The 19,430-nt window shown below is 37.4% G+C and overlaps 1 protein-coding gene across 6 annotated transcripts in view; it reads right to left on the bottom strand.

Moving 5' to 3' along the window:
- GNPTAB (N-acetylglucosamine-1-phosphate transferase subunits alpha and beta) overlaps window positions 1–19,430 on the bottom strand; it is a 46,684-nt gene that overhangs the window by 11,751 nt on the left and 15,503 nt on the right. For all 6 annotated transcript variants that reach the window (XR_007508623.1, XM_049821446.1, XM_049821448.1 and 3 more), the window contains 9 exons: window positions 11,600–11,761; window positions 9,659–9,838; window positions 8,405–8,575; window positions 6,565–6,688; window positions 5,615–5,818; window positions 3,362–4,470; window positions 2,124–2,323; window positions 1,636–1,855; window positions 526–639 (listed from right to left, as the gene is read on the bottom strand). Coding sequence is in view for 5 of the 6 variants with exons in the window: in XM_049821446.1 (XP_049677403.1) it covers window positions 526–639; window positions 1,636–1,855; window positions 2,124–2,323; window positions 3,362–4,470; window positions 5,615–5,818; window positions 6,565–6,688; window positions 8,405–8,575; window positions 9,659–9,838; window positions 11,600–11,761 (2,484 nt within the window). In the remaining variant the exon portion in view is untranslated. The remainder of the gene's footprint in view (window positions 1–525; window positions 640–1,635; window positions 1,856–2,123; window positions 2,324–3,361; window positions 4,471–5,614; window positions 5,819–6,564; window positions 6,689–8,404; window positions 8,576–9,658; window positions 9,839–11,599; window positions 11,762–19,430) is intronic.

The following is a 19,430-nucleotide window of genomic DNA, read 5'->3' on the forward strand; positions in this document are numbered from 1 at the left end:
AGTGCATGGGGTTGTTCCTCCCCAGGTGCAGGACTTTGCACTTCTCCTTGCTGAACTTCATGCGGTTCCTGTCAGCCCATCTTTGGATGTTAAAAGGAGTTAGTCTGAAGCCTTCATATTAGGAAGACTTATTCTAAGATGTCCATCTGATTGTTTGCTTGGTTTTTTTGAATTTTATTGTTTTTAAATACATGGGTTATAATTCAGATAAAGACTTATCTGAAAGTTCTAATCAGAGAGGTATTGGGCTTACTGTCTTTTTGGATCACAACACTGAGTTTTCCTAACAAGGATGACTTTTTAAATCCCATTCTAAAGCTCAGCTTTTCTCTGTTTTTGAATGAAATTAATGGCTTTCTAAGTTGGGAAGTAGCTTATAAAATTTTCATTTTATAACACGTCATGTACACACAAGTAGAAATTTTTGTAAATACTTTCCTTCTAGAAATCAAACCAGCTTTTCAAGCACAGAAAATACATGCTCAGGAAAGAAACCAAGCATCTTTTAAGACCAATGTTTCTTACCAGATTGGGATCATAATATGCTTCCTGAGTTGGTGGAATGACATGGATCTGAGTGATGTTGGCAGGAAGAGCTTTAGAGCAATTTATTAACATTTGTTCTAAACCCGTCAAATCCTAACAGAAAGAGAAGAAGAAAAAAAGAGATAATCCTGTTTTCTCACTGACATAGTCCTAAAAATCCAGGGTGCACAGACATATTTAATGTTACCCACATAAATTTCCATGCTACTGCTGGAAAAAGACAACTTAATATTCAGCAGACCAGTTGTTGGGACTTCCCTAAAGTAAAGCAAATGCTTAATGTCGTTTTGATTTAAAATGAAAAACACACCTTTACTGATGATGTCAGGACAGTACAGAATTCCCAAACCAGCACTGGCATATTAAAATCCCAAATCAAGCAAACAAACAGAAAAGTGAACTGAAAGGACAGGAAAAAGATTTGCTGGTTAAGGTACAGGCTAGGAACACAGTAAAGCAGGGCTGTGTTCCAGCTATGCCAATGATTTTGTGTGCTGTTTCCAGAACAGATTATTTCATTGGTTTGTGCCAATTCCTCTCTGTAAAGCAGAAATAGTACATTTTGTTCTCTACCAACTGTCTCTAAGTCCTACAAAGACTATGGCTCTGTTTATCAGGTTCCTAGAAAAACAGAAGTGTAAGCCTTTGTATATGGTCATAGTATTTACTAGCATGACCTCTTTACTACCCTTTTTTTCAATTCTTTCTTTAGGCCACAAGTTCCTTGCAGCACAAACTGTCTTTTACCACGTGCAAGAACAAGAGTAAGCACAGCAGGATTCCAGTCTTCACAGTGGCTTTTACCCTTGAACATTTTTCTGACAAACTAACACTAACTGCTTGCTTGAACTCAGACACCAGTGACCCATTTTTCTGATGCTGCTAGAACTCAGTTTAATTGTTGACTCCATAGAGCAATGAATGATAAAATAGAACAGAACATTATACACTCCAGGTAAAATTGAAGAATTGCCAAATGTTACAGATGCTATAAGCAAGGATAAAATAAAGATTTGACTCATTTTATTTTAACAGTTTTGGACTTTAAAACCGAAGTTACTCTAAAAGTTATTGGTAAGGAAAGAGTACCTGCAAACTTAATGGTAGTTCATGGATTCTCGTGGCCAACGTGCGAATCTCTCGGTCAGACAAAATGCCCGACTGGTCCGTATCAACCTCATCGAAGATCTGAGAAATGTTCAGTGGCTGGACTGCACTCATAAGATAGTAGAAATATGAAAAAGCAAACTGCATATCTTCTGAGTGCCGCACTTTGTGAAATGATGTCTTGTCAAACTCCTCAGGAAACCTATATAAGAATGTAAACTAATTTAGTACTCCAGTTTCTTAAAGTAAAACATTCCTTACCAAAAACCAAATTCTCATCTAGAATTTTAAAAGGTCCTCAAACGTCTCCTTATTTTAGCACGACTATCATGTTGTAATAAATTCCCTATTTTCTTTTTCAAAATATAATTTTAACGAGTAGACATCAACATATTGGAAATAGCTATAGCAAAGCATCTACAGAAAGACAGAATTACCTCCAGTTTTACATTATTCAAAGACATACTCACATATCCTGTAGCTCTTGCATAACAGTGCGGTCAATCATGTGAGGCATATGAGCAGGCACTTTCCGAGATGTAAATCCAAATTTGCTGTTTAAAAGCTTATTTACATATCGAAGGGAATCAGCAAATGTATCTTTCAGCTGCCTTCCAAGATGTTTACCATCAGTAAAGTATGACATCTGTTTGAGTAATGACTCTTCTTCCTAAATAGCAGGACAGGCACAAATCAAGGTTACATTACCAAAAAGACCAAAACCATTAAACACACAGGGGAAAGCGGCATTTCAGCCAGCTGCCAACTCTTTCCAATATTTGCAAATGGGAAGAGAAGTTTTGAATATTTTTCTTCATATTGCTTAGTTCTCTCTTTAAAGAGAAAAGATAAAAGGTAGCCTTTTCCTTAAAATTTTCATACTTTGAGGATTAGTCTATAAAAAACTTCCTTACTATTTGTGCTCCAACACCTCCCACACACACTAAAGTTCCTGTTTGCCATCAGATTTATTTGTAATATTGCCTTGGTTTTTGCTGATGATTCATCCATTTTTGATAAACTGAAGTCCTGTGAATATAAAGATTCCTTACACAAAATCCCATCTCAGATGAACAGAAAGAGAGAAGTCTTTTAAAAACATAGCCCATTTTCTATTTGGATTAGTGCAAAGCAGTTGCTACCAACTGAAGCACAGTCTCCATCTTCTCTTCTAGAGGTTTTCAAAACTGCCAAAATGCTTTTGGCTGGAAGCAGAAGCAGCTTCCTACACATGTTCTTGACACGGTCTGGATATTCAGCCTTGTTGGCAGACTTTCAATTTAACTTTTAGAACCCAAGTATTTACCATTATACATATTTTTTGCATTTTTTTTTAATAAACTGGATCCATATTTGCATAAATGCAATAGAAACAAAATTTAAGCTTTCTGTTGTAGTACTATGTATGCCTGAACAATAGCACTGTGCCAACATACAGTGAATAAAAACCAAACCTAACAAAAAAAAAAAAGAGAAGGCAGTAGAAAGGGAACAGAAATGGCTATTCAGCTTTTAGCACCTAGCTAAGAGAGGCCCAAATTATAAACAAATTAGATTTTATGTGAAAAGTCAAAAGGAGCTTTCAAAAAACCTCAGAATTTGCCTCAAAGACAAGACACATTCCAAATGTATATATCATATTAACAGTATTCCACTATATGCAGAAAAATGCAACTATTCCAATAAGCAATGACATTAAGATACTCACATCAAGAAGGTCCTGGAAATACTTCTTTTTCTCCCACGGCAAAAAGCCTTGGTAACTTCCAGCATAAAACTGTAATTTTCTTCCCCCTAGCCCCTCCCTTACATTTGTATCCACCTGCACATGCCCTTTTCTTCCTTCCATTCCCTGTGCATCTTCTCCAGTATCTAAATTCCCAGTATGTTTTGATTTCTGGGTTTCCCTTAATATCAGTGCATTCAATACTTTTTCTCGAGTTTCATTTTTATTTTCCATGCTCTGGGTGGGAAGGGTGGATTTAGGCTTTACTTTATAAATAGGTTCATTTACGTTCATTGTCACAACAGTCCCCTTTGTTCCCGTAAGCCTTAATGGAACTTCTTCACTTGCTTTTATTGTTTTTATCTTGCCATCGTTTACATGTTTATAAGGCTTCTGCCAGCTGGTATGGTTCTTCTGATCTTCTGAACGATTATGCACACCCTTCTTTTCCAGGCCTATAGTACTTTTTATCGTAGTTAAGAGCTGGAAAGGTCTCAGGAGAGCAGCCTTGGATAGGTTAAATCCTTTCTGAGTGATATCACCATTTAGTAGTTTTAAGTCCAGGTTCTGCAGTGCTAGCTGAACATCTTCAGGAAGGAGAGATACGTTTACTGATGGTATTATCACTTCTTCATGTAGACTCTCTTTTGTGCCATTTCGACGTCTCCTTACTCTTGGAAAGCGTTTTTCTTCGGGAATATCCTCAAATATCATTTCAGCTTCTGGTATTGAAGTTATAGTTTTAAAATCAGATTTGGATTTTTGCATGGAAGTTGTATTCAGTTTTGGTTCCTCTCTAGTATCAGCTTCAACAGCGACTTGCATTTTAAACTCTTCATCATTTTTATTTAGAAACGTAAGGTTAAAATAGATCACAGTTGCATTCATGCCACTATGCATTATGAGGTGGATAGTCTTCCATTTGTTAGCAACTGAAGCATGTCGGATAATTGGATTATCGCTATATGAACCCTCAATTCCTTTCTTGGCTATTTCACTGAAGCTGAAGTAGGGCAGACATTCACCTTTAGGAATAACATAGTAGGTCTGATTAAGCTGAAGCGTCACCTTGTACATCTCTTCAAAGTGATCTGGAAAAAAACCCAAGACACAAACCAAATTTCTGTCAATTTGCAGTGTGACACTTATCTTTCAGTCTTTTTTAATTGTAATATGCCCAGCTAGATCCACTATATTAGCAAGGAGACAGCTTTGTGAAAGAACACTTACTGTAGCTCCCAGTTCTTGCTCACCTATCTTTAATAATGAATGACTAGAGCATACTCAGATATATAAAGCTGCCAGACATTTCAATGGTAACTCTAAAAGCCAGTATAATTTATCACTCTTTCAGTCTCTACCTGAAGAGCTTAAGTGGCTTGTTATCACATGTCACTTAAAATTAGGTATCAGTCATAAGTAACATGACCATACTACATTTTTGCCACATTTTAGTAGATTAATGTTACAAGAGTTGGATTTCACTGCTACACTGCATCTTGATTTGAGACTGCCAGAACCAGATAGGCTGAATCGAACTTCTCCCTCCCACAGCAGAAGACAGTTATCTGTCTACTCTCGCATGAACAAAACCTCACTGCCAGCAGCAGAATAGCCATAATACACTCATCTGAGCTGAGATGCCGGGGAGTCTCCACTCTTTCAAACAGGCCAATTTCTTTCATTTCTGTTCCCCTACCTATACCAGACAGCATTCTCAATCACTTCATTCATTCCTGATAGTCTTTCATATCAAAATAAACTTCAGACAACTTCAGGTGACTGAAAGTAGCCTTTGGCAAGAGCCCAGAGCCAGGCTTGTACTCACACTGTCAGTATCGGGTCCTTTAATTTTTTTAACCACTACGAGCATCATCAAGTCAGCTGTCCTTACTCAGGTAAAGACTGTTTGCATAGTTGAAATGCAATTTCTCCATTTAAAACGTAAGCCTCTTGGGGCAAGGAGTTTGATGCTTGCTGCTCTGTAAAGTATCAAGCACCTCACCCATACTTGGTCCATAATGGTTTTATTTAATAAAACAGCATATAATATTGATTCAGGTTTGTATCAGTGAATACAAGAAGCATCTGACTTTTTTCTTCAGCTGCTAGCAGGTCTTTTCCACAACTCTGTACAGGACATCTTAGCCCAATCTCAGAGTAAAGATAAGTCAAAAAGGTCAGGCAATTAAAGAGAATTCCTATAGAAAGTTATCAGCGATGTATCTTACGTACCCTGGCCACAGTCACCAGCATCAAATCCACAGGAAAGGACATTGCAGGCCTGATCACAGAATTTGTCTGCTAGCCAGGAATTAGCACAGCCTTGGTTACAGTATGAAACACCACTTATTCCTGCACCAAATTGCCATGGTGGTCCATTCCCGATACCTCCAACTGCACCTCCACCAGCAACATAGCGACTACCCCCACTGTTACCTACAGGGAAAGAAAAGAAAAACAAAGAAACCCACTCATTTGAAATCCTTATTTCCAAGTAAAGGCACACTTTAAGCCACAGTATTAAAGCTATACTGAAGAGTCAGTCTTCCTTATCACCACTGAAATTACAATGGGGCAAATGCTTAATAGACCTCTATGAGTTACTGTAAAATAATCTATAGTGTGCACAATCTCACTGTTGAAGTTTAGGAACTGACTTAAAACTACAAAAAAACCCCTCCAACATATTTTGTCTTAACTTCAAAAAAGACAGGCAGAAAACTGATTTACTGCTTCTCGTGCTTGCAGTCTTGAATCTACAGCCTCCTAGAGTGATATCACTTCCTCAATCCAAAAGCACCACTTCATTTTCGTACCCTAGAGTCCTGAAAATTCGATTTAGAAACTCATGGTGCAGCTCCACAGTCCTGTTGTTATTTCGGTTCTGAGTCCAAATAATACATAGTATTGTACTACTACTAAATTTGAATTTCAAAAACCTTCCTTTCAAGCTAGTCAAATTTGGTACCCAAAGAAAGATGTTCCAATGCCCTACTATTTGCTGTCATTTTCCATAGAAGTTTGTAGTTTGCAAGAAACAAGGTTTTCATCTGTAAGCCAACTTTTTTACTGTTATTAAAGGAGGTAAATTTTGTAGTTATAGGAGAATAACAAATTACAGAATTATTTTTATAAGAGAAAACAACAGTTCACTTTTTCTAAATTTAACACTGCTGTCTTACCAATGCAATCACCTCCATCCCAATCACATGCCGAGTTATTACAGGCTTTATCACAGTAACCGTCTTTAATCCATGAGCCAGGACATCCCTCAGCACAGTTTGGCACAGGCCAAGTCAAGTAAACCTGGAACAACATTACAGTCTGAGACAAGGACTGGCAAAGAAAAGTCAACTGAGCTTGTTTCTTGGAACACAGACACTTAAAATAACGCCTCCCAGCGTAGAGTGCCTTAAGTATTCACAAAGCTTTACAAACAGCTTTACACCCTATCACCTGTGAAGTAAATGTTATCCCTTCAAATAGAAGGAAGAACTGAAGAATTTCCAAGGCCATACAACAAGGCAGCAACAGCCAGAAATAGAACGCAGGACTTCCCAAATCTACTTCTGCAAACCATATTCCAATGAAAATTAATATTTTATCTTTTATCAGATAAGAAGGGGGAACTTGAACTCTGAAATAGCTCTGCTGTTCACTTGTTCTCCTGACTCAAAATGTTGCTTCATTAGTAACCAGTCATGAGATAAGCAGCACATGTTGAACATAATCCCTGAAGCATCTGATTGATTCTCTATGACTTAAATAATTCTAAAAATTGCCAAGACAAAAAAAAGTGTGTGGGTGTGTGTACTTTGAACTGGGGAGGCATTAAAAACCACACACATTTTCCTTTAGGCCTTATTGTTTCAAGATTTTAGCAGCACATTTCTTACTGAAACACCTGCTGATCAGGTTATCACAAACAATGCTGCACCTAACCTGACTTTAGCATAACAACTGGAAAGAATAACTGAAAAACAATAAAAACGCACTAACAGTATGATTTTGCAATTACATGCTTACATCCTTAAGATTTAAAACAACTAAAAGCCTCCTAACATCCTCAAGTACTGAAACAGTAATTTCGGGGTGGTTTAATTTTGTACAATGCTCCTGTGTGTGTGTGAACAAGTGTGCACATCCACCTGCATGAACTGTTTAATTTGGTGGTCTCTAGTGTCTTGTGTACTGGCTACTTTAATATAAATAACAATTATAAATCTTAATTTTTTCCTCCAGGTCACTCTTATAGATCCATCTCATGGATGGAAACTCTGCTGGCAACCAGAGTCTTTATGTATGAATATTGCTAATGTTTCCTTTCCTTGCTTAACCCCAGTTGTTGATAATAGGCCTGCTGAAAGACTAAATCACTTTGCATGTACATGAACACGCAACAACAAATCTTTTAGCAAATAATTTTATATATATGATTATATAGAGAGATTGGGCAAAGATACTATGGATGTCTGGAACAGAGGTAATTAATGGTAAATTTAAATATTAGACCAATTTAAATGTCATCTAACCTCAGCATGACCATGGAAGAACTGATTCTGTTTTGTTTTGAATACTTCCCACAAAACAAAAACAATTTACAAGGGAGGAAAGACTGACAGCTGCCAACCACCACATCAGTCTTACCAGTGCTCCAACAGAAAGTGGGAGAATTAGAGAACGACACTGAAACTAAAGCATGAAGTCTGACAGAGGAACCATTATACTGCCAGAAACCTGTGAGTGAATATGAAAAAAAGTAATTCTGCAACACAAACATCAACACAGCACACATACAAAAAAAAAAAAAAAAGACGGAGCCCTCTCCACCCTGCACCTTTGCTAACAATTATCTAGTTAAGAATAATGAACCTTTAGAGGTAAAAGGGGGAACGGGGAGCAAAGGGAAATCTTCTTGTATTTGTTCTTCCTTTCAAAGTAGTACATCTTTGATTTTTATTACATTAGCATAGAAAATTTTTACATCTATTTCTGGTAAAAAATCCTTTCATAATGGCTTACCTTTTGACCTTTAGAGTGACTGTAGAAATCATCAGGCCAAACATCCTTCCCAAACATAACATCATCATTGAGATAGATAAACTTCTGAGAAAGGCCACTGATACGATGAATGTGACTTTCAATAGCTGGTGAACTGAAGGTAGGCAAGTGACTCACATTCTGAAATATTTCCTAAAACAAAAAAGCCCCAACAACCAAAAACAGTTTCAGAAGGCAAAAATAAATAGAAAAACCACAACCATATCTGGTGTGCCTGACCTTTTATATTTGATACTTATCTACTAAAAAAAAAGTTTTATCAAGAACATGGAGAGACACGAAAGACAAAAAAGTGAAAATATTGTAGCAAAAAAGAAAAACTTCACTATCTCATTTTCCCCACACGAAACCACTTTCAAGTCTTCTGCTTAACTAAGAAACTGCACCTGGTTCAACGCAAAGTCACAAACTCCTGTTTCACTGGGTACTGGATCAGGCCCAGTGTACATATATTTATCCTTCTCATGCAGTACAGGCTGCACAAAATTTCAAGCAAGTTGAACCTGTTCCAGCACTCAAAGTCAGGATTCTTCCATCTCTTTCAAGTAATTTCACAAGCAGACAGCAACTGAAGTTGAATTAGTATCTTGTTACCACTTCGATTGCTCAGGGCTCCTATAGCATGTCCAAATACCAAAATTACTCCCAAATTCATAATAAGAAGCTACTAGAATATTTTTGTTTCACTTATTCAGGAAGGCTGAAGGATTCTCTTTCTCTTTTTAAGTAAGATTTTTAGAATGCATAGCTACTTTTGCAGCCATCACCTTAGTTCCAGTAATTGTAATTCCATCCTGTCTCAACCCAAGCTTATTAGATTATTACTGGTCCTGAGAGTGTTTATGGATTCAAATTACATTTTCTTCTCCCCAGGTTTTTTATAAAAAACGTCATAAGGAAATCAGACATGGTTATACATTAGCTGAAGCTTCAGTATTTGGAAAAGTGGACTAAATGAAGGCTTGATATATATTCAGTTATCTGCTTAGCCAAAATACAAAGACATACTGGGGTTTAATAAAACCATGGATGAGATGAGGAAGAGGTGGTCACTTCTACCTTCCAAATAAATGCAGCCTTTAGTTGAAAGGGGATAATTGCATTTCAAAACAAACACAGAATCTTTACTAGTGCCACTTTCATGCTGGTATTTTCGTTTGTTTGGGGCTTCTGGTGGGGTTTTTTTTGTTTGGCTTTTGTTTTTTTGGGTTTTACCTGATGTGTCACTATGGTTATCCGAGGATTATCCAGGTTAAGCCAAGAAGGAATCTGCCCATTAGTGACGATGAAAATATGTCGTACCCAAGGGGCATGCCTCTCTATTGATCGCAACGAGTATCTCAGCTCTTCATTATCTTCAAAACGGCTGGCAGAAATATCTTCATCCTGTTTAGACTATAAAAAGAAAAAAAGTCTTTCTTAGATTTTAAATAGAACATTCACATACTGATCCAGCTAGGTAACAACAGTATGCTTTAGCATATGGGTGCATAATCATTTGAGAACTTAGATGTCAAAAATAAAAAGTACACCAATCAAGTACCATTATTCTTCTAAAGGATCATATTCTCCTGAATTATCAAGGTGAACAATACAATCTTCTGACACCAATGGCTGAAAACCTGGTATCATTAGGATGTCTGCTGACCGCACCACAAGACGACAGTGCCTTGTGTGATCCAGGCTCCCAAAGAAAGAGCCCCAGAATAAGCACACCCTCCTGTTTTTCTAGATTATTACCCTCAATTATTTTCTGATCTTGATCAAAAGCCAAGTTGCATTTCAAATCCATAACATCACCTTTCAGCAATCTAGTTTTAAAAGGCTGGGGCCTTCCAAGTACATTGCATTATAAGCCATATATAAACGTCACCCAATATAGATACACTGGAAGCGTCATGATGTAGCAGCTCTTCAATTATTCTTTGCTCTTATTTTAAAGAACAATAACAAAAGAAAAATAACAAAACTGAGCCTAATACTATCAAATAGCTAAATGTTTCCGTACGTTTTTGTTAAAAAGACATTTTAATTAGAAGCTCTTCAGGTAAGTAACAAAATTAGGTTACGTGACACTGTAACATATGTTTCTTCTCCCATTTATTAGAACTTAATGACCTCTTCTAAAAACAAAAATTAAGGCTGCCTAAAAGGAACATTTCTAAAAGAAGTATGCCCAACTGAAATAGTAAACAAGAAAAATTTGAACATTTAACAATTACCATTTTTACTACAGATTCTACACACTGTAAAGAAGTCTCTCTTTCTATTATGTACAGTAAGACAGCTTACACATTCTCAAAAACATAACAACTGAAAACATTTCAGAAACACAAGAATCCACTGGCTTGGTACCCATTTACAAAATAATGCATAATTTCAACATGGGAAAGTATAAAGTTCGAGTTCAGCATTTGTATTAACAAGGAAAAGTTCCCCTAAAAGCCAGGTTCACAGGATATAAAGACAGACTGCAAGCTTTACTGGAGAGGGCACATCTATTTTACCCATGCCACTTGACATTTACTGTAAAATTAAGTTCTAGCAGGAAAAAAACCCTAAGATTTTAGAAGATCTTATCTTGAAACAGACATCTTGTTATTTTATTTCCTTTTGCTAAACCAAACACCCTTGCTTGCATCAAAAGCATTTGGAGTAAACCTCCTTTTTCCTTACAGATATCTGTATTTCAGGACTTCAAAATTTTTGGAAGAGAAGTAATTAGCATTTGGTCAGCATATATGATGCTGCAAAGATGTCCAAGAAACATATTGGAAAGGAAACATTCATGTTTGTTAATAAAGCCCTCTGTCTCTCCCACACAAGAAGCCTGCTTATCTGCCAGTCAGTATCAGTTAAGCCTTTCAGGACTTGACTGCACACAACTTTATCAGAACACATGCAGAGGGCAAAATCTTTCACTTAATGGAAAACATTAGAATTTAAATTAAATGTCACACTTTGATCCTTCTTCCTCCTCGATTCCAGAATTTGACAGTGTTCTCGTGATGTCTTCTTACAACATAATAAACACTGCATTCTTAACACTTCCAAGCTTCTGGAAGAAATCCCATGTTCCTTGTCATTGACTACTTAGCCTCTACTTGCAGTTTTTAAATACTACCACCTTTACATGCTACAACAGAATTTACCTACCTGACTGACAGAGCTGAGGTCCCACAGTAAATAAGCAGGATTAAGTGTCAGTTCTTTTCCATCTATAGTCATGTTCTTCTTTGCTTGCTTGCTCAGTTCTTGGAAACCCTTAGGGTTATTCAGTTGCAGGAGAGCCACGCTGGCTTCTGAATAGAGCTGCAACTATACAAGCAGAGAAAACTTCTGGCATGCACCACCAGCAGCACTCTTTCTTCACCAAATCCATCTTTTTGTATATTTTTCTTACTAGAGTTACTAGTAAGAATGACTGGTAAACACTGTTTTTAAAGAACTAGAATTTTGTAAGAACACAAAAAGGGGTAGTAAAATGGGAAAAGAAAAACATATAAAGATACAGAACATTTCTAGATGCTTAATTTTCATTTTCCAAAGAAAATTTCTCTTTACACAGTGATCTAGCAACAGTAAAGCTGTCCATGTTATAAATATTTCTGGAGTAAGTGAATACTAAGTCCCCATCCTTTCCCCCTGCCCCCCTCCCCCAACAAAATTCATATTTTATTACAACTTTATTACATGACTGAAAGAATCATACTTTTTTTTCTGTCTTAATCAAGCAATGCTTTTCTCAGAAAATTAAGGCCACCAATTCATCGTTGCTGTCAGAAGCGTGAAATTTTCAGAATGGTTTACAGATCAACCTACAGCTAAGAAATCTGAGATACAAAGGGCTCCAGAACTAATCCATGTGGGTCTCCAAGTCCTTAATGATGGTTGCCAATATGCTGTTAAGGTCATTTCTTAGTTGGGGACTGTTTGATCTGTTTGCTGTTTTTATCTCTTGCCACTAGTAAGTCTGTATATCAGATTTCATAATGCACAGGATAAGAAGGGGCTTGCACTACATGCTTTCTCTAACAGCTAGTATAGCTTACAAATTGCAGGGCACCAAAACATTTCACTAGAAATATAGTATAATCCAACAAAATGCTGTGTTTACCATATGAAGTAGCATGAACAGACACAAACAAGCTAAAAGCAGAACTGCACTTTGATTCAAGAGTCAGACTGAAAATAAATGCAGTTAATCGTTAACAATATTTATTAGATGCTATGCTTAATTTTTGTTCCTTCACGCAACATAAGACAAATAAGCATGTCTCCCAGATTTTCAGTTACATAAGAGCCGTAAAAGCAATTCATAAGTTAACAAAATTTGAATACTGTCATGTTCGAAAACAAAACAATCACAGTATATTTCGTAATAGCCTTACGTCATTTTTTTCTTTATTTTTTATTAAATCTGACCCTTTCTGCTCATTTTAAAACAACACTTGTCCTAGAGTTAGCACCCCTTCCCTTAGCAAGACCAGCTGTCCCACTTGTGACATTTTAAAGCTGTTGATGCTTTGACTCATATGCTATTTGAGATCTTTCAATCTGACTTATGAGGCCTGCCATCAGAAAAATCTGATAAATCTCAGACCTTCCAGGGAATCATCTGAACCTATGGGTGGAAAGGATGGCTTGAGTAGCTAAATGGCTGAGGTATAGTTACGGACTGCAGCTAGCAACCTCCAAAAATATCAATATCGAAATGCTACAGATTGCAAAGCTGCCATCACTGGGTATGTGCTTTATTTAGGAATACAACAGTGTCACACAGTCCCTTAGAATCCGTCATTTAAAACATACATATAACAAACCAAAAATATTACCATTCTAGTGTTTTGAAAGCATTTAAGAACATTTAGTTTCTCTTCAATTTGTTTCCACTAAAGTCAACAAAATAGGTATGTGTACTACAGACCCCTAACTAGATTTATCACAAAAACTTCCCATTCCACCACGCCCTCCCAACACAGCATATATACTCTAGGGTTTTAAATATGTAACAATCCAAGCACAAACAAGAAGTAGTGAAAAAATGTGGTCCACTGCTCAGCATCAGACTTAACCCCTACATTGAATAGATTATTTTTATTACATCAGTGGTTTTTTTCCACCAACACCTTTTTTAAGAAACAAGTCTTTTCATAAGCAGAGCTATCAATAAAGTTAGATTTCAATGAAGTTATCCGGTGACATAACTGACTAGATTCTAATAAGTTGCAAGCTCTGCTCAGACCATTTTGTGGCTGGTATATTCAAAAGGGAATTCTCTGGCAGATTTTCTGATGTCTCACAGGTATTATCATCCTCTGAGTGGGGACACATGCAATTGCCCATTCCCTTGAAACATTATCTTCTAGAGATCATCTTCACCCTGAGAAAACAGGTCAGCAGATCCAAAGGTATTGTGAAAATAGAACAGAAAAACAAGCAGGTAGATGCACAGGGTCAGCGTGATCAGGTGAGCCTCAGCTTCTAACACAAGCAGGCTGAAAGGACATCATGCAGGCACACACACAGACCACCACCCCTGCACATTTATATCATGCACTCAAAAATGAAACAGGAAAACTGCATTCTCCCCACCAGGTAAATGTAAATGCAGGTTCTCCTTTGGAGCTAGCATGTTTGGCAATGCTTAGACTTACTAGACTAGGAGGCAGTGAGGATGGGCTATGCCACCCCACGCAGAACTAACATTTCATTTCCACATTCTCAAGGTAAAAGGCCTAAAGAGCAGATTTTTTTCTGAGGTGGAACTGGACTCTTAACCAGTCTTTAAATTATTATGCTTTATTTTCTTAATGACCAAAGCTGATTGTTAAGGAAATGAGATGCTCCTGTTTTCACACTCCGGTATGGATATTAGGAAAACTCATATGCCAACATAGCAAGGGAAGGGGGAGGCATGTGTTATGTTAAAGACTTACAAAAAGCTTTACAAATATGAAATACTGTTGTCTTTACATATTTATCATCAAGTTCCCTTTCTAAGGTAACTAGTAGGAGGGTCATCTCGTAGCCAAAAGGACTGGAATGCCTTAGGTTTTTTTCTACTAAGCTTACTTATTACATCTCTGTGAACGTATAACACAACTCCTAAAACCACCTGTCTGCTCCATCAACACTGACAGAGCAGCAGCAAGATCCCCAGACCCTCCACCTTCAAGGCAGTGAGGACAGTAAACATCCAGCATCACTGTGCCTGCAGCTTCCTATGTTAATTTTTTTCCATTAGTAAGACAAAGTCATTAAAAGACATATTACAGCCCTTAGTTTCCAACATAACATGTCCATATATGTGTGCCCATGCAGATTAAAGAGGAAACAATATTTTGCAAAGGAAGGTAACCTGCAGGCTCTGTTTTCCCTGAAGCAATCAGGATATTAAATCTTGAAGGAGCCACCTTTCTCCACAAATTTTCACTACTGTACACTATTTCAGTGAAAAAGTGTCAGCATGGTAGCCTCAGAAAACAAAAAAAAAAAAAATCAAACAAATCAAATCCCCCTTGCCCTTTCAATCCTTCCCTTGTCAGTCTTTACATCACTACCTAGTTTTTAAGTCACAAGCATCTCTTTTAGGCTGAACAATGATTCTTTTCTTTAGAAATGTAGGTAAGGGGGGGAAAAGAAAAGTGGAAAAAAATTTTCAGTTGCTCTTCTTCAGTATAGTTACAACATAACATCTTCACAGCTTTTATAGAAATATGGTTTAGCAGCAGAAAGCTGCATAACCAGAGTAACACCTCCATCTAGTGGCTCACTAAAGCACTGTTAAGAAAGAGTGGAAAATAAAAAGCAGCCAAATATAATTTTCAGCCACGTCTGTGATAACACACACAACTTAGAACAACCAATGCAATCAGCGGACACACCGCTGCTTACCCTTCATCTGGAAATAAACTTCCATATCATTACATTACGATACAGGCCATAAGTACAAAATTTCAGTAGACCATAACATACATAATTCACCTTGGAAATTGATTCATTATATACCAAATCTTCACAATTTAACCCCCTCTACTAGAGCTCAGCTGCTTTTCTCAGAGATTTTTAGAACAAGAAACACCTGGCCCAGATGAACAAGCAATTTTTAGTCCTCTTTGGATCCAGAAGTTATTTCAATCAAACTAAAGCAATCCAATCAAAACAGCATTGGCAATATTCAACACAAATGCAACAGCTACACTTCTCTGTTTCTTACCTTTCTTCCCTTCTAATAGCAGCATTGTTGAAATTTTTTATTTTTATTTCTTTACTTCCAGCATTACACTAAGAAACAGCCACTGAGAGCATGCACAAACCCACTGAGCATCAGGAGGCAGCTATGAGACCCAAGTCTAGCCTAAACTCATGTGCAAATTTCTTCCTCTCCACTGGGCATCTCACACTACTTTCCAGACTCCAGATTCCAGAAGTGATAACAGCAGAGGAATTGCTGCAAATTTCACTGGAGACTCTAAACAACCCACCTTTCTTCTACTTAGCTGTAGCATTAACCTAGAACCTCTCTCTTTGGTAAGGAGAAAACCACACTTGGTTATTTTTACCGTAACTGACTACCTACAACATCCACTGAATGAAGAACTAATTCTGAGCTAGGATCTTAATAAAGGCTTCTCTAGAAACTACCTCATCCACACTTCATATGTAAAAATTTTTATCCTTGCAAATAAAACATTTCTTACATTTATACACATACACATAAATAAATTGCTGCTGTCAAGAGCAGAGAACTGGTTGGGGAAGAATCCCCTGCTATTACCACACAGGGTACAGTAATCCCAATTTAATTTCTAAAGCATCCACCACCAGGAAAAGAAACACAGACAGCAACGATGACTGGATGGAGAAACTGGAGAATGCTGCGGATACCTGAGAAAAAAAAATGTGTTTATACGGAGATAAGCCTAACCAAATTGCAGAAGAGGTGCTCTTAGCAACAGATAATAAGCTGATCACAATGGTAACATTTACACAAGATAAGAATGCACCAAGGAAAAGAGAACTAGCACAAACAAAGATTTTTGATCAACTCGATGACACATGACTGACAACACAGAGAAAAACACAACCAAGTCAAGGTAAGGAAAAATCATGTAGAAAGAGAATAGGCACGGGATGTCACTTCCATAAAAACAGACAAGGAGATACGAGACATATATAAGACACCCCAGACATGCAGCCTTTATGTTAATTTGGACGGCAATGCACAAACATAGATAGACTATAGCATTTTAAAGATTTGCTAAAAAGAGTTAAGCTAGTGATCACCTTGGATACAGACAACAGATCAGCCAGCTGCTTGGACATGAGAAGCAGAACTGAAACACTGAGAATCCATCCATCGTGGTTTTTGTTGGACTAATACTGCTAGGAGATCCTACTGGAATGGAAAAATGATGATGAAAGGGATCATCTGATGAAATGGAAAAAAATTACTACAATCAAAAAATTAAGGTCCAGACAGAATCGCTCCACAAGTCTTAAAACCACAAGATAATAAAAAAACAGCAGATGGCTCAAAAGTAATTAGGAGAAATCTGGGCATTTCATTCTTCCAAGGTGTCCACGGAAGATGGAAGGGCTCTATTATAGCACAAGAGACACAGGCTAGTCTAAGAATAGGGTCAGTGCTTGACAGATTTACAGCAAAAGTCCTGGAGAGAATTATGAACTTCTGGGTGCTGGAAACAAAAATCCACACAGGAGTATTAAGGAGAAAAAGCATTAACACTGACTTGAACAATAGTTAGATAATGCAATTAGAGAAATAACCACAACTAATGAAGTCAGAAAGTACCTGGGAACAAGGGGTGGGGGAAAAGCAGGAAAAACCCCTACAACAACAAGCATTCTTATACTAAAAGAAGTATGTTTTAGCAGCAAAAATATTAGTACAAGCCATGACACCAGAGGGAAGAAGAGAAGGTGGTAGAACATCAAGGACAGAAAGATACTGAAGGGTCCAAGAAAGACACATAAAAGCTATTCTGACAAAGGAACACCAAGTGTTAACGATACAAGGCACCAGAACTCAAAAAAACCCAAGCAACCAAACAAAAAGTAGAGTACTATGGACAAAAGAACTGATTCATGTCAAATTTTGGAAAAAGAGCATAAACCAAAATCTGCTAAGGTATAGAGAATGAAATTCCAAATTTTGTTTGAGGAGGGATCATTCCTCAGAACTATGGTATTATGAGAGCTTATATCTATGATATTCAACCAGAGAACAAACATTGCCTAGGAAGGCATTCCAATTTATCCCCAGAGGTAGAAGCAGACAGATTTCTTTTCCACCAAATTATCTTTGAACTGACAGAGGCAAATATTATTTCAGATACCAATTTGGTAACCAATAAGAACATTACAGAAGAGCTGCTCCTAGACAATAACCCTAGGTGAGGAAAACATAAGCCAATTGACTTTAAACTGAAACAGAAAAAAATAATTAAGGAGCATCTTGTTATTAAATTTCTTGAATGCTAAAGGGCAAGTTTAACAAATGAAAAGAGCTGGTAGTTGAAGTTAAAGGTATTCTGAGCTCTTCACCTCCATTAAGTCAAATGTGTTAAAACTACCAGGAACTGGTAAACTTAAGTTGGGGTGAGGAACTAGAAAAGGCTCCAAACCCAAATGGATGAACCTGCACTCAAAGAAGATTCTTCAGATGGCTCAAAGTCAGGAAGCATTTAACTAACAATGTTCCCCACGCAAACTAGAAATTAAGAACCTAGCATCTCAGCAAAACTGAAGTACTATCTCCTGTTGGATAAACAGTAAACACCATTTCTTTAAAGCAATTAAAAAATACCCACAGCATATAAAACAAGCAGAGACTGAAAGATTCACCATATGAATAACCACTGCCATTTAACCAATGTGCCACTAGGAAAGAGAAGAAAGGATGCCTTGGCCACACCAGAGCACATCCACCATCACTCACCCTAACTAGCAAGAGATTCACAATAGCAAGAGACAATGTTATGAACAGCACCAATACACAGCAGTGGAAGGATGCAAGGGAGGTTACATAGAAACAGTTGCAGCACTGTTTGCAATGAGCATAATCTAGCACACAGCGAGTCTCTGACAGTCTGCCGGCCTTGGGTTAACTACGTACTACACATTTTCACTGCGTAAAAAGTTCTGGTGACGACTCATTTAAACTGCTGTACAAAATTGCAGTCAATCATGTTGAAGGCAGACAAATCCACAATGGAAGTGGCAGGGAAGAGCTGTCAAAATAATGAGAGGAATGGAGAGCCAATGCTGTGGGATGAGCACTGCCTGATTAACTTCATAAAACAAAGGCTAGGAAAAGCCATAGCTACTCTCTATGAATACATTAGAGATGTAAACAAAGGCAAAAGAAAAGAGCTATTTAAGCTTAAATAACTGTTTAAGCACGTGTAGGAAGAGAGGCATAAATGTGTTTACTTCAGAAGTTGTCTACCATTAGCGAGACTCTAAGACAGCCTAACGCAAGCTGAGACAAGAAAGAAATTCAGCTTGCATTAAGTTGGAGTGTGACCAGCCTATGAAAGGCATCATTATAATTTCTGCAATAGCAGAATACATGATTTGTTAATGCAGCCTGCCAAAAAAAAAAAAAAAAAAAAAGAAAAAAAGACAAGGAAAGGAAGTCATGCTCATTTGAGCACCAAGAACAAGCCATAAAGTGAATTAGCACATCCTACAGGTGGGTATCACACTAACAAAGACAGATTACCTATGTATTGACATCCCTCTATCCCTGCTAACTCCTCCTCCTCCACAAACTCCCTGGCCTCAGACCCTTTCACAGCATCAATCACATCTCTCTCCAATACATAAGCCAATGATTTTCACAAACTTTTGAAACTTTAACCTATCTGTTAAACCTGGCTGTAACTGGAAAAGGTGTCCAAACGACAGAGGAGAATAGAACGCACGAAATGTTAATGGATGACACAGTCACACCAGTTGT

Source organism: Accipiter gentilis, chromosome 18 (genome assembly GCF_929443795.1).
Source record: "Accipiter gentilis chromosome 18, bAccGen1.1, whole genome shotgun sequence".
NCBI lineage: Eukaryota > Metazoa > Chordata > Aves > Accipitriformes > Accipitridae > Astur > Astur gentilis.